Raw genomic sequence first — 13,722 nt, forward strand, 5'->3', positions numbered from 1 at the left:
CTGCAAGGCATTTCATCATTATTCACAATTCAATATCTCAAAGACAACAGTTTAGAACTCATGTGAGTAGCAGAAATTTGTTGTGTTGTGTGGGCGTGTTTAACTTCCTGGGCTGAGGCGATGCAAATATGAAATTTAAAACTTCATTGCTAATAATCTTTATTGAAGGCAAGAAGTGGCACAAATACGTCAAGTCTACATGAAAATCTCTCTCTTTCGAACTAAACAAATACAACAAAAGAATAACATAAATCATCAGCTGTACCACCTCCTATGTCCTACATTTATGTTGACTGTTAAAATCCTTCTTGTCCCTTATTATTTCCATGATTCTTTGTTTCTATTCCTCTATAAGTGCCTAATATCGTATGTGTTATACAAAGCCATGTCTGTGTATAGACGCTTCCTTCCTTTTGGACGATAATGACTGAAGGAATGAACCTTCCTTCTTCTCATCCTCGGCCTTAGCGTATCATGCATCAGTGTTGTACGATCCCATTGATCTGACGAAATCAGAGTATGCAAAACTTGCTGGGCTCTGCAACATGTCAAATGGGAATGGTTCTTGACTTGCAGGTGTTGGCTGGCTTGTGTTATGAAGCGAATGTGTGAAGCTTGGTTTGCCTGAAAAGCTGGTCAGTGCAGAAGACGCCGATGGCCTTATTGGCGCGGTTACATTGTTGCTGGTGGTGTTGTTGTTCAGAGAAGCTGCGTTCAGGTTATAACTCCCACTCCCTCGTGCTGCAGGAACATCATGGTTGTGTTTCCCTTCGTACGTTGTGATCACAGCTTTCAGATCATGAGCAGCTCGCTCTATATGTTTCCTCACTGAACAGCCTGGAGCTGTGCACTTGTAGTAACTCCTGCAGATACAAGCATTTGATCAGTTTCAGCCAAATGGTAACAAAAAGAAATTGCAATCAAGGTTTCTTAAAAGGGGTTTTATCAGAATCAGTTAAATACCTTGGGTTTGGGTTTCCTTTAACTACTTTCTGACCATATTTCCTCCATCTGTAGCCATCATCAAGAATATCAATTTCACTTGTAGTTTGAACTACGACTCTTGGTTCCCTCACAGTTCTATTCCCAGAGGAGGCATAGCAATCAATTTCATTCTCTCCTTTCCTGACAAAAAGGGAACAGAAAATAATCAGAATCAGATCTTGTCATGTAAATCAAAGCAGGGTATTAACATTGTAATACTATACTATATGGCCTTACCATCTTTTGGCATCCGGGCCATAGTCATTGTCATCACCCCCAGAGTAACATGCTTGTGATGTGTTCTCGAAGTCATCTTCCCCAACAGAGACAGAAGAATCTTCTTGCAGAGAGGCCCGGTCCATTTGCAGATTCCCCAGGGTCACCGCCGATTGATCAGAAACACCAGAATTGGTACAAGAGGAAGAAGGTTGAATTGATTGAGAACTAGATCTTCTAGTGGACTGAGGCTTGGGATGGTTATGCGTTCCCTTATATACTATCTCAGTAATTTGTCCATCCGGGGACTTCTCAACCTTCTTCTTCATGTTGCAACTGGGATGCGTGCACTTGTAATAACTGCGAGGATTTTCGCTTGCCTTCACCTGTTTCTGTCCATATTTTCTCCAGTTGTACCCATCATCTGACCTCTTTTGCTCTCTTATGGACTGGGACGAATTTGAGTAGTTCGTATAACCAGAAGCGGGAGCCAAATTGGTTTGTATCTGTGGTTCTGAGGAGAATGATGGATACTCAGATTTTGTGGCTGTCTGGTCATTCCATGGTTCTTGTTTCAGTGGTTCCTGCTGCACGAAACATCAACAAATTATTTTGTCAGTTCTGATTATGTAGTTTGAGAATTATAACATAGTCTATTGTCTGTCAGGACAAAAAACATCCGTTTATATTCTTGACAGTTAAATACTTGCAACTTCAGCATATAATCGTTGAGTTTTCGAAATCTGAATATTGTTTTAGTTACGAAAAGATCAAACTTTGAATATACTGACAAAAAAGGACAAAGGAAAGATTAAAAAAAAAAAAAAGGGAAGAAGGAAGAAGACAATTCAAAGGACCGTTTACGCAGAAGTAAAAACAAGAAACTAGTCCAGTCAAGGTCGTCCATGTTACGCAAGAATAGAACAGAACTCACCGCCTGAAACATGCTCGAAGAATACTCCGAGAAGGACAACGGCTTGGATTGGGTTTGGAAGGAGAAGTCAGAGAATGGTTTCTGCTGCTCCTCCTTGTTATCAAACGTCTCAGTAGAAGGAAGACCCTAAAACCACAGAAAAAAACACAGAAACCCCACGATCAGAAAACGAGCAAAAGCATCAAATCAGAACAACAAGAACAAAGAAAAGGAACAGTAGAACTCACATTTGGGGATGAAAGGAACAAGGGGGAGCTCAAGAACTGGGTGGGGCTGAACCCGGACGGGAAAGACAAGTAAGAGGAAGGGGAGAGAGGGGAGGGAGAAAGGGGCAGAGAAGGAGGCGGGGTTGACTTGAATTTGGGGATTTCAGAAGAAGTCCAGCGATCATCCATGGAAAGGAGTTCTGTGAAGGAGGTCGTCATGAAATGAGAGGAAGACGAGAAGCTCTGCTCGGGTTTGAATTCAAATGAGGGAGAGGGGCGTGAAGGCATATAAAAGGAGAAGGAGGGACGGAGGGAGGGATATGTAAAAGAAGTCAGGGGAGATACTTCGGAGAAGCTCAAAAGGGGGGAAGTTTGACTGTGGAAAATCCAAGACGGGTCAAGGCTTGTGGGTTTGACTGGGGAGGAGGAGGAGGAAGAAGGAGAGAGGCGGCTGGCTGGTTAATAGGATTGTGATGTGTTGTGGGGGGCCACGTGTCTTGTTACGGGCCATCCTTGTCCCTAATTCATGCCTCTCTCCCCATTTCACTGGACCCTTTTTTGAGTCCCAATTTATTACAATTACACGCTTTTTCATGTATCACACCAAATTTGTAAACTTACTGAATGAATTTCTTCGATTTAATTCATAATTTCTATGCCATTTAATTTCTTCCCAATTATGATTTATAACTTACTTTTCAGTATATTTCTCTGTGCTAAAAAAATTTTAAGTGTTTAAAAACTAAATCATTTTCTAATTTTATTCTCGTTTAATTAATATACAATACACTTATATTAAAAATTTAATGACATGATTTATAAATATGATAAAAAAATATTTTTGTCTCTATATTATAAATAGGAGCAGAAGATAATGTTGTAGCATGATTTATCATAAATTTTTATGTTTTGTATTGATGTATAAAAGTTAATAAAAATTAAATTTGAAATATAAAAATTGTCCCAGAATAAAATATTTTATAAATGTTTTCTTATGTATTTTTTGGATCAATATTCTGTCTTCTTACATTTGTTCAAACTTAATCACATGAGATTTGATTTTGAAAGATGTCTAAAGTTTTATTTTGTTATTCATGTTCTGCAATATTTGGATGCAGTGTCATTATATTTAGGTAGAAATATTGTATATTGATAATAAAATTAAATCTAGTGTTAATAAAAAGTATTTAAGCCATCTTGGGTTAGTTCAAATGATAAGGGAATGGTTTCAGCCCTTAAAAAAACGGGGGACTTTTTTTACTTTTACTATTTATATTATATATTTATTATTAGAAATGTAAATTACCACAATAACGAGTCTTGAAAGGTCAGAATTTTTCTGGTCAAAAAAAGAAAGCTAGCAATAGCATTTCTAATTCTGATTCTAAAGACAGAATATTTTGGGGAATGTTTATGTCATTTGAATTATAATTCTTTTTTTTCTTTGCTTATATCATGAATTATAATTCTTATGATTTCGATCAAAAAATTATAGTTCTTATGATGGACAGATATAAACGGTAAATTAGTAATGGGAATTTATAAGTTTTCCAATTGAAAACTTAATGCTAATCATTCTAACACAAGTGTGATTAAGCCCGCAGGGACAGGGAGAATAGATATAATATATGTAATTAAAGTTCTTGTCAATAAAGGTTCCATGGTGTAGTGGTTAGCACTCTGGACTTTGAATCCAGCGACCTGGGTTCGACTCCCGGTGGGACCTTTTGTTTTTACCCACCTTCTCATTTGCATAGGGATTTTAAGAAGGATTCATATTTCTATAATTTGGATTTTGTTTTTACTATGAAATTTGTAAATCTTTGAGAGACAAAATAATAAAAGGAAGAGCACAAATAAATTATAAAGTTTTGCAAAATTTACATTTCAAATGATCCTCTTATTATGCTTACAGTTGATCCAAATATAATTTAGATTATATTTTATCTAATCTTAGCAAACCACCGTTGAAAGAAATTATAATACAAAACTTAGGATCTGCTCAGCCATGAGCCATTTAGCTGTATACTCTCTCACATAAGAACATGATTTTTTTTTAAAGCATAATTATATTATTTGTTTGCTTCCAACATGGCGCCACTTAGTATTATAACAAATCAATACTAGGAATATTAAACATGAAATAGGATGAAATATACGATACACACAAACCAGGAATGTGTAGTTCATGTTGGGGCCTACACAGAACACTCTCATGATTGAAGTTATTGAATGGATGTAAATAAGACATGTGGGGGATTGACCATACAACTTCAACAAGGGGTACTATTCAATGTTAGTACAATTGGTGACAAAGATGACTGTTTGCAACAACCCAACCCAAGTCTACGCGGCAGGTTTGTGGCTTTCTTGGTGCATTCTCATCTCTGGCCCTTCAACTTAGAGAGGAGGGAGTGATTGCGTGGAAATCACATCATGGTTTTAAAAAGTAATTTTATAGTATATGAAGTAAGTACATAAGAGGATTTTTGTCTCAATTTGCATGAAATCACTTTTTTGTTTAGCCAAACACTCATTTGGTTACATTCATAAAATTAAGGAAGAATTATTGTGAAATCTTAAGTAAATAACATAATTATTAAAAAGTGTCAGTGATAATAGAACAGTCAACAATGACAAGCTTCAGGATAATAAATAACAACTACTCATTTGTGATTAAAACTTGCTGGAAATTATTTTCTTGCAAGTAATTGCCCTCGAAATGAGTTCTGTGTGTTTTTTTAAAAAAATATTTTTGGTAAATTCATTCATAAACATTCCTTTTGTTCTTTTTTATAAATAACTTTAGACTTTTATTACGTAGATTAAAAAGTTAGTAAAAGAGAATAAATAGAAAAAATTAGAAGTTTTTTCTCTAAAATACCTTTGTTTATGGGCGAGAGAGAATATAAGAAAGAGAATAAAAAATTAGTATAATAAAAAAAATTATGAAAAAGAAAGAAAGTGTGATGATAGAGATGATGTTTTGAGAAATAAGATAATAAATATATTAATATTAAAATAAGTAATTAATATGAATCAATAGGAACTTCTTATGAAAATTTAAGACACTTGTAAATGTTACTTATATTTAGGGATAAAAAGGGATGATAATTGTTGCTTATAAAAGAGGCCAACGAGCAGCCCCTTTGATTCACTTCTCCCCAAAAAACAAAAAAAAAACGAAGACTTTTCTAACGAAAAAAAATGATACATGTGCGTGTATCATTTTCATAATAATACTCTCTCTCTCTCTTTAATGAGTCTTATTTCGGATGAAGCCTACAAGTATAGTTTATATGCAAATAGTTTTTTCACTAGATATGCTCCCACATATTTAGCATAAAGTCTAACATGAGAGCTATCTCCAGGGACAAAAAAAAAAAGCCTAACAGTTAAATTGTAGTCATATTTTTTTTATTGATATTTTTATTTTTAAAGGATTTTTTTTCCGAATATCAATTTGTAAGAATATAATAGCAAACACATAATATTATTAAATTGTATCTAGTACTTCGTTCAACGCCAATGACTCTAATTGATCCCAGAATAATTCTAGAAAAGCCATTTAATAAGAGATCAAGAAAAATTCGAGTACACTGATAATTTAGTCTCAAAAAGAACCCACTGTTAAAGATAAACTCTGCTCCAAAGAGAATTTCTATATTTTCTCCCAAAATAGCGAGTATCATTCAAGCTAACCTAGCCACATTGCTTCAACAATTTACAAAAGGGTAACACCGTTATGTGTAACGAATTCTGAGGTGTTTTGAAAGCTCCATGAACAATCAAAATAAGATCTTTTACGCTTTACAAAAGAGAAAACTCCTCCCCCATCCGCCATATTTTGCATTCAAAGATTAGAAAAGTTTCTAATGCGTCGGATCTTCCAACTGTAGTTTCCAACACTTGGGATCCACTTCAGCCTGCAAATGGGACAAAAGTAATCTAAGTAACAACCAGATTTAGCAGTAATTATACAATAATGCCTCCATACTATCTCCATCAAAAAATATGCATAAAAATTCAATAGAAGTGCTAAAGGTACCAGATAAACAATGTCCATGCCAACAATTCGATGACTTTGGCATTGATTTTTGAATGACATTGAATGGAAGGGTGAAACACCACCACTATCTTTAGGATTGAAGGACTAAATTATAGAAAACTGGCAAAGGACTGTCAGAGACCAAAATAGGCTTTTTCTCTGAAAGTCTGAAGTCTAGTACTAAAACTTGGGGCCAAAGGTCAGCCTCACTTCTATTTGATTACACGTTCCAAATTATCAGATCATGGTACTAATCTAAGTCTATGGAGAAGGCAAGGTACAGCAATGATATCCACATTTTTATTGCTTGGGTAAAGAAAGTGTTGCTGCTGCCACAGGTTCAAGTTAAGAAAGTTAGTTCTGGTAGTTTGCTACATACCTGAAACACTTTATTTCTCCATTCAAATACACATCCACGCGCTTCCATGTGTTTGATAAAAGGATCAGGCAACAGCGATCTTAATGAAAGATGGAGCTTCACTTTTTTTAGCCCTCCACATGCCAATAAAGCAGCAGCCAGTCCTCTTGGAGTCAAGCCCTGTACATGGATAACCGTAAAGGTTTGCAGGCTGCTAAGGCTAGAGAGGGAAAGTAGACCCAGATCAGTAATTGAGCTGTATGAAAATTTATCTGCAAAGAAACGGCACCACATTAGTTTTTCCAGTAAAGCTTTCTTGCATATGTTATGTCACTACGGGAAGTGAAGAATGAGGAGAAAACCTGTCTTAGGTTTTGGGAGAAGCAAGCTATTGAAACCATCCCTCTATCGTCGATGTTGTGACACTTCTTTATGTCTAGACGAGTAAGTTGCGTACACTTGTTGGCGATAGCTGCTAGACCAACTGAAGTCAGCAGAGTACACCCACGAATCTCAAGCGTTTTCAACTTAGGGCATTGCGATAAGGATATCAAGGAGCTATCAGTGATGGCGGTGCAATAGGCTGCATTAATCATCTCAAGTTCGGGGCAGCCACAAGCAATAGCTGAAATACCTGCATCTGTTATCCCTGTCGACCTGAACAAAGATTATAATCTCTGGTTACCATGGATAACAATTCTACAATCTATGAGTATGTGTGTGCGTCAAATAATACTTCTTAAATAGCAAGAGGGGCTTCATTGCCAATTAGATCATGAGCCATTTAGGCTCACGCATGAACCATCACCAAGGTTGTAATTTCAAAATCATTATCAAAGTCTTCAAAGAAAGTATAGACTACAGGTATAAAAATTTTAAGAAGAGGAAGAAAGAAAGTATAGACTATTCACCTTGTGACAGGAATAAAGAAATGCAAAAGCTCATAAATTTCAAGGACAAACCTGTAGAGATCTAGCTCTTTTAACTTCGGGCAGGACTTGCCAACATAGGAAAGCCCCCTGTCAGTTATGTTCAGGCAGATTCCTACTTTTAGGTTGGAAAGTCCGGCACAAGAAGAAATAGATTTAAGACCTACAAAAAGAGAATGGTAAGAATAACAGTTGATGGGATTTATAATTGCAGGGGAGATGATGGAGAGGATGTAAAACCTTCATCATCAATTTCGTTATCGGTTAGGTCAAGATCCTCAAGAGAATGGCATCGCTGTCCAATCAAGATGAATGCTTCTCTTGAAACTAGGCTACACGACTCCATCTTGAGAGAAGTAAGACTGGTGCATGAACTTGCAATGCTTGCAATGGAAAGGTCAGTTATCATGCGGCAGCATGTGATATCAAGCTTTCTCAAATCTCTGTGTTTTGAAACAACAAACGAGAGAGCTTCATCTGTCACACCCAAGCATTTGCTTAAACTCAGCTCCTTTAGTGACGAGCATGAATATCCAACAGCCTTTAATCCAGAAGAGGTAACCAGGCAGCCATCTAATATAATCGACTGCAACATTGAAAGTTTGTTCAACCCATCAGCCAGAGCAAGAGTCACCTGGATCATCAACTTTGAACAATTAGCTACAGCTGGAATCCCCTGGACCAAAGACCAAAAAGAAAACGAAATCTCAAAACCTGAAGTGTTGAAAATTATAAAGGAAGCAGAAGATTACAGGAGAACCATCCGCTAAATTAAGTTGTTCAAGACATCCAGAACTGCTTATTAATGCAGACAGACCGATGTGAGTAATGTTTTGACAGCCAGAGATATCAAGTTTCTGCATAAGGCAACATTAGTTAGTATGTTAGATAACTCATGTTCATCAGGGATATTAAAAAAAGCCATACTGAGCCAAAAATAATAATAATAATAATAATAAAAGAACAATACACAGATTAATGCAATCATTATACCAATTTGTTTTTTTTGATAAAACAGAAAAAGGGAAAAATAAATTAGCTTCTTTCCACTTTCACACTCCTAATGCCACAGAAATTGGTGAACTATTGGTAGGTCAAAGCTGGCATCCTGCACTTCCTGTCCAATTACAAGCCGAACAACAACATCTTCGTGCTATCTTTACCGTTCAGACAATTTAACAAACTAAAAGTGCCAAGCTAACCTTCCACATATACCTTTAATGTTCTGCAACCTTGTTTGAAGACATCAGTGTTGTCATCATCAATGCCAAAGCATCCTTCAAGAACCAAATCTTCAAGATATTGCAGTTTAAAAATTGATGGCAGACATTTATCTGTGATCTGTCCATCACAAGAAACATACGAAATCAGTTATCTCAACCAGATGACCCCGCAAAAATATTTTAATAAACAAGATGTAATCAAGCATTGTCTAACTCAAAATTGAATGAAAAATTCAAAATAGAAATATTAATTCTGAATTTCTTTGTAACAGTGGGACCTGATAAACATCACTTCATTTGTTCTGGATGAAAAACAGAAATGAACTAAACAAAATCATCAAAAAAAAAGAAAAGGAAATGACCTAAACAACTTTTTACCAGACCTTTTGTTTCTTAATTTCTTTTCCCAGCAGAGCTGGTTCAAAAATCTGAGCACCACTTGTAATTACCAACATTGTGCTCATTAAACCTTGCTATTTAGCTCAAAATCACCAACTATTAAAAACTTCCGCTAACTCAGCGTTCCATGTGCAACAGATTCGGCCACTAATGATGCCAATAATTTCAATAGAAAAATTAACCTCCATTCAATTATTTACCTCGTTTTCAAACATAATTCAAGCTGTAAAATTAAAAAAATCGAAATCCCTAATTGCGCATAGCATTGACCAAAGCACAAGCTTCCTCTACAAAATCCTTGTCTCCGGATTGCCTTCCAGAATAACAGCAAATACATGTAAGATTATTCCGTTAATTAAAGATATACATATAACATAATTTAATTGCAGCACTTGATCAACTGAACTTCAAGTTTCATCCAAAAGATTGAAAGAGCAGACAAGCAGAGATAAGAAAAAATTGAAACAGAGAGAGAGAGAGAGAGAGAGAGAGAGAGAGAGAGAGAGAGATAGAGAGAGGGCTCACAGGTAAATAAGAGAGATCCAAACTACGAAGTTCCTCACACTTGATAGCAATCAACTCCACCCCCAAATCGCCAACACCCACACACCACTTCAAGCAAATCAACCTCAACTTTTTACACCCGACTGCAATACACCCAATTCCCATGTCCGTAATCAGCTTGCACCTCCCCACCCACAACTTCTCCAAGTTCGAAAACTGAGCCACCGCAGACGCCGCCGCGTCTCTCAGCTCCGTCGCATTCGATAAATCCAACTCCACCAGATTCTTACAGTTCATAGCTAAATTAAGCAACCCATTACTGGAGAAGAACTTGGACTGGGATAGATCAATCCGTTGGAGCGTGGCTTTGTAAGCGTCTGCCACAAACGCCAAGGAACCATCGGTGACTCGACGGCAAAGGGAAAGATTGAGATGGGTTACAAAAGGGTATCGATTTAAAACTGATGGGAGGTGTTCTGAGCGAAGGGGTTTCAGGGTTCGACGGTGTTTAGCTTCGATGGAATAGAAAGACTTACAAACCAGGGAAAATGATTTTTTGTCAAGCGGGTTAGAATCAAGGTGGTCGAGGATGCTGAAGACGAGCTCCTCAGAGAGAACATCAAACGGGTTCTGCGTCGCGGGGGATTTTTGCTTCTTCATGGCTATAAAGGAGGAGAACAAGGAAGATATCTGCGAGTGTATGCAGCCCTGCTTCCTCTTCAGCGAAGATCTGTGAGATTACAGAACAAAGGATTATTGAAAGAGATATTGTTCCTTATGAGTGATGAATCTGGTCGTTAAAAGGGCGAGGCCGAGATTATTTAAGAAGACTTTTGTTTTTAGCAAGGAAGACGGAGACAATCAGGGAATTGGAAGACTGAAATGCCCTCGTCGCCGTCTTGCGGAGAATTCAGACGTTGATCTCTGTGTTCCCCTTGATCTGAAAAGACATTAGTATCCTCGTGTCGTTGCCAAAATTTCACAGGAGTTTCTCTGTGGTTCTAATTCTACAAGAGCAGTGCCAAAATTCCCCATTTTTTACTCAGATTAAACATATAATTATTGTAACATCAAATTTAGTTTTTAAGATTGTGTTGAGCTTGAAATTCACAATGTAGGGGGATAAACTTGGGGAGCCCATGTAATAATCTGGGAAAATGAGAAAATGAGGAAGGGAGGGCATTTAAGTCATTAAGAGTAGATTGACTTCCGTACGGAGAAGAAGGACAGGTAAGGACGGAAAAGGATAGGGGCATTTTGGGGAATAAAGAAAAGGAGTGACAGTTACGTTATTATGTTAGAAAAGGGAGACGATATGTGGGGGAGGATTATGCGAGGAAGGACAAATTACAGTGCGGCCTGTACGACGGCCAATTTTGACAAAGACCCATACCCCATAATGCCCTTACTAATAAAATCTTCCACTTTCTACTCCTATTGTTATAAAATCTAAAGACCACTTATATGAAAGAGACCTACTCTAGCTTGGCAAAAAATGTCAATAAATGATGATTTAATAGGTAAGACTTTAATAAATATTTTTTTAATTCTGTTTATAAAATACTTACAACCTGTTTTTTCAAAATAAAGAAAATATTAAATCATATTAACTTTATCGTAAAATTTACTAATTTTATTTCAAGTTAATATAGTTTCTGGTTCCTCAAGTTTACTCTCATTTTGATTTTTGGCTTCTCAAGTTTTGAAACTATAAGTTTTAGTCTTTCAAGGGACAAAATGATCTCAATTTTTATTGAATTATAGAAACAAGTATTTTAAATAAAAAGAAATTTCAAAAACTAAAACCTATAATTTGAATTTAAACGGCCAAAATAAAAATAAAACAAATTTAAAAGACTAAAAATTATATTAATCTTTTTATTTCTATTAACTATATATTTTTTTAAAAATAATAGTATACTAAATAATAAGTTAGAAATCAAGTAACCAAAAAGTTATTAATTGAAATAGTAAACAGTCTCAAATCATGAAGAAGATAACTAATGGTAGAAATTCCATCAAGTCAATAATAAGTTTGAATCTCATAAAAAACACCTTGTCAAAGGGTTTTAAATAACTTGAAAAAACTCTAAGTTTATACTGAAGAAAAAATTAGAAATAAACTTAGATTCATATAATAATTTGGTGAGATTACTTATATTAATAAAAAATAATTTTGGGCATGTAAATAGGATTAGAAGATTACTTTTTGGTAACATGACATTGATTCTACTGCCAACAAGAATCGCTAAGACAACTTAACTATTTTGTTGATGGCGAAAAAAATTGCGGATAAACTTCCGTTTATTTGAAACAATTTTTTATTATATTATATTATTTCTTAAAAATATAACATATTTGCAGGCAACAAGTATGAACGGTCATTAAATTTGCAGGCAGTGACCAGATCATCCTATAAAATAGTACGGTTTTCGTACAGCCTCATCGAGGTGAGGAAGCCAATTCTTGCGCGGCTCTGGCTCAATGGTCAACGCCATCTCATTTCCACACATTTTATTCTACATAAATTGATCCAAGCTGTTTTATTTGAGTAAAATAGTATTAAGATGTTACTCCTCTATTCTTAATATAAGATTTATTTAATTAATTTAATTAGATTAATAAGTTAGGTAAGTTAGTTAATTATAAAAAATATGATATATTTTTCTTAAAATACTATAAGTATCTTTCTTAATATCCTTTCTTTCTCATCTACTTGATTATGATTGAAAGAATATTCATAGGGATAATTTAGAAAAAATTGATAAACATAAAAAATAGGTCTTATATTTAAAACTAAAATTAACTTAATAATTAGATCATATATTAAGAATTGAAGGAGTATTTTCTAAACGGATTTAACACCTTTGTGTTATTTATGATGCATTTCTTTAGATTCTAAATTAAACTATAAGTATTTTTTTTTCTTTTCTTTCATAAAGGAAAAAAAACTTATGAGTAAAGAATGAACAACGTGAGAGAGAGAAATTTAAAATTTATAAGATGCTTTTAAAAATTTAGCACTAATTTTTTTTTTCCAAATAGCAGTATAAATTTTCAAAAATACCCTTCATTTAACAGTAACGTCTTGTACTTTTTCTCTTCCCGTTAAATTATAATGGGTATTTTGAGGTAAGATTTATTGATATCGCACTCCTCTGCCTTTTAATGTAAAACATAATTGTTGAGTTAATCTTAGTCTAAAATGTAAATCCTATTTATCATATTTATTAATTTTTTAAACTATTTCTATTGATACTCTCTTAACCACAATCAAGTAAGAGAGGAAAAGATGATGTTAAGAAAGAGAATTAGGATATTAGTGTTATATTTTTTATAATTAAAACATTCTAACTTTTTTATCTAATTAAATTAGTTAAATAGATTTTATATGAAAATCGAAAGAAGTAGTATTTTTTACAAAATATTTTTATATTATAAACATAGCAGACTGAGTATTATAAAATTTAAAATTATAAAAAAAAACTACATTGCATATTAAGATAATTATAAACCATATCCCTCATTTGTGAAATAATAATATGCAATGTTGGAGAGCTAAAATAGCTCTCGACAATTTTTCGTTAGTTTTTTTTTTCCCCTCTATCTTTAACTTGGGTGTAATAATTTGTTTGAAATTTCATTTGTGTATTATAATTTCATTAATTTAAGTTATAATATGGTCTCCTAATTTGCAACTACAATAGCAACAAGAAAGTCAATTATTGATGTTAGGTCATGCTATAGGGAGTTAATAACTATCTTTGCTCTTTCTTACATCTAATGATCTTTTAATACTCCTCCGGTCCTAATTATAAGACCCAATTGACTTATTGAGGAGATTAAGGAAGTAAGTTAAGTTGTTTATTTAAATAAATAAGTGTTGTTATTCCTAAAATATCCTTGCTAATTAAGTATATT

At 34.6% G+C, this 13,722-nt stretch overlaps 2 protein-coding genes and 1 non-coding gene across 4 annotated transcripts; 1 reads left to right on the forward strand and 2 right to left on the reverse strand.

Annotated features, from left to right (window-relative positions):
* Nucleotides 1-131: 131 nt before the first annotated feature.
* LOC114725238 (probable WRKY transcription factor 33) lies at nt 132-2,713 on the reverse strand. Its single transcript, XM_028911721.1, has 5 exons — nt 2,362-2,713; nt 2,135-2,260; nt 1,222-1,787; nt 964-1,125; nt 132-863 (listed from the first exon to the last, which is right to left on the reverse strand). The coding sequence occupies exons 1-5, from the start codon at nt 2,626-2,628 to the stop codon at nt 473-475; spliced, it is 1,512 nt and encodes a 503-aa protein (XP_028767554.1). The 5' UTR covers nt 2,629-2,713; the 3' UTR covers nt 132-472.
* Nucleotides 2,714-3,994: 1,281 nt separating this feature from the next.
* TRNAQ-UUG (transfer RNA glutamine (anticodon UUG)) lies at nt 3,995-4,066 on the forward strand. Its single transcript has one exon. It is a non-coding gene; the product is annotated as a tRNA-Gln (tRNA).
* Nucleotides 4,067-5,878: 1,812 nt separating this feature from the next.
* Nucleotides 5,879-10,572, reverse strand: LOC114725237 (F-box/LRR-repeat protein 3-like). Of its 2 annotated transcripts, XM_028911720.1 has the most exons (8): nt 9,823-10,572; nt 8,891-9,016; nt 8,428-8,532; nt 7,916-8,309; nt 7,709-7,838; nt 7,084-7,403; nt 6,768-7,018; nt 5,879-6,266 (listed from the first exon to the last, which is right to left on the reverse strand). In XM_028911720.1, exons 1-8 carry the CDS (start codon nt 10,459-10,461, stop codon nt 6,213-6,215), a joined length of 2,019 nt encoding a protein of 672 aa, XP_028767553.1. In that variant the 5' UTR covers nt 10,462-10,572; the 3' UTR covers nt 5,879-6,212. The 2 variants fall into 2 exon arrangements, with proteins under 2 accessions (XP_028767553.1, XP_028767552.1); XM_028911719.1 differs by lacking the exon at nt 5,879-6,266 and having other exon boundaries at nt 6,829-7,018; nt 7,109-7,403.
* Between the last annotated feature and the right edge of the window lie 3,150 nt (nt 10,573-13,722).

Source organism: Neltuma alba, unplaced genomic scaffold (genome assembly GCF_004799145.2).
Source record: "Neltuma alba isolate B1F8T4 unplaced genomic scaffold, ASM479914v2 tig00012234_pilon, whole genome shotgun sequence".
In the NCBI taxonomy this organism is placed as follows: domain Eukaryota; kingdom Viridiplantae; phylum Streptophyta; class Magnoliopsida; order Fabales; family Fabaceae; genus Neltuma; species Neltuma alba.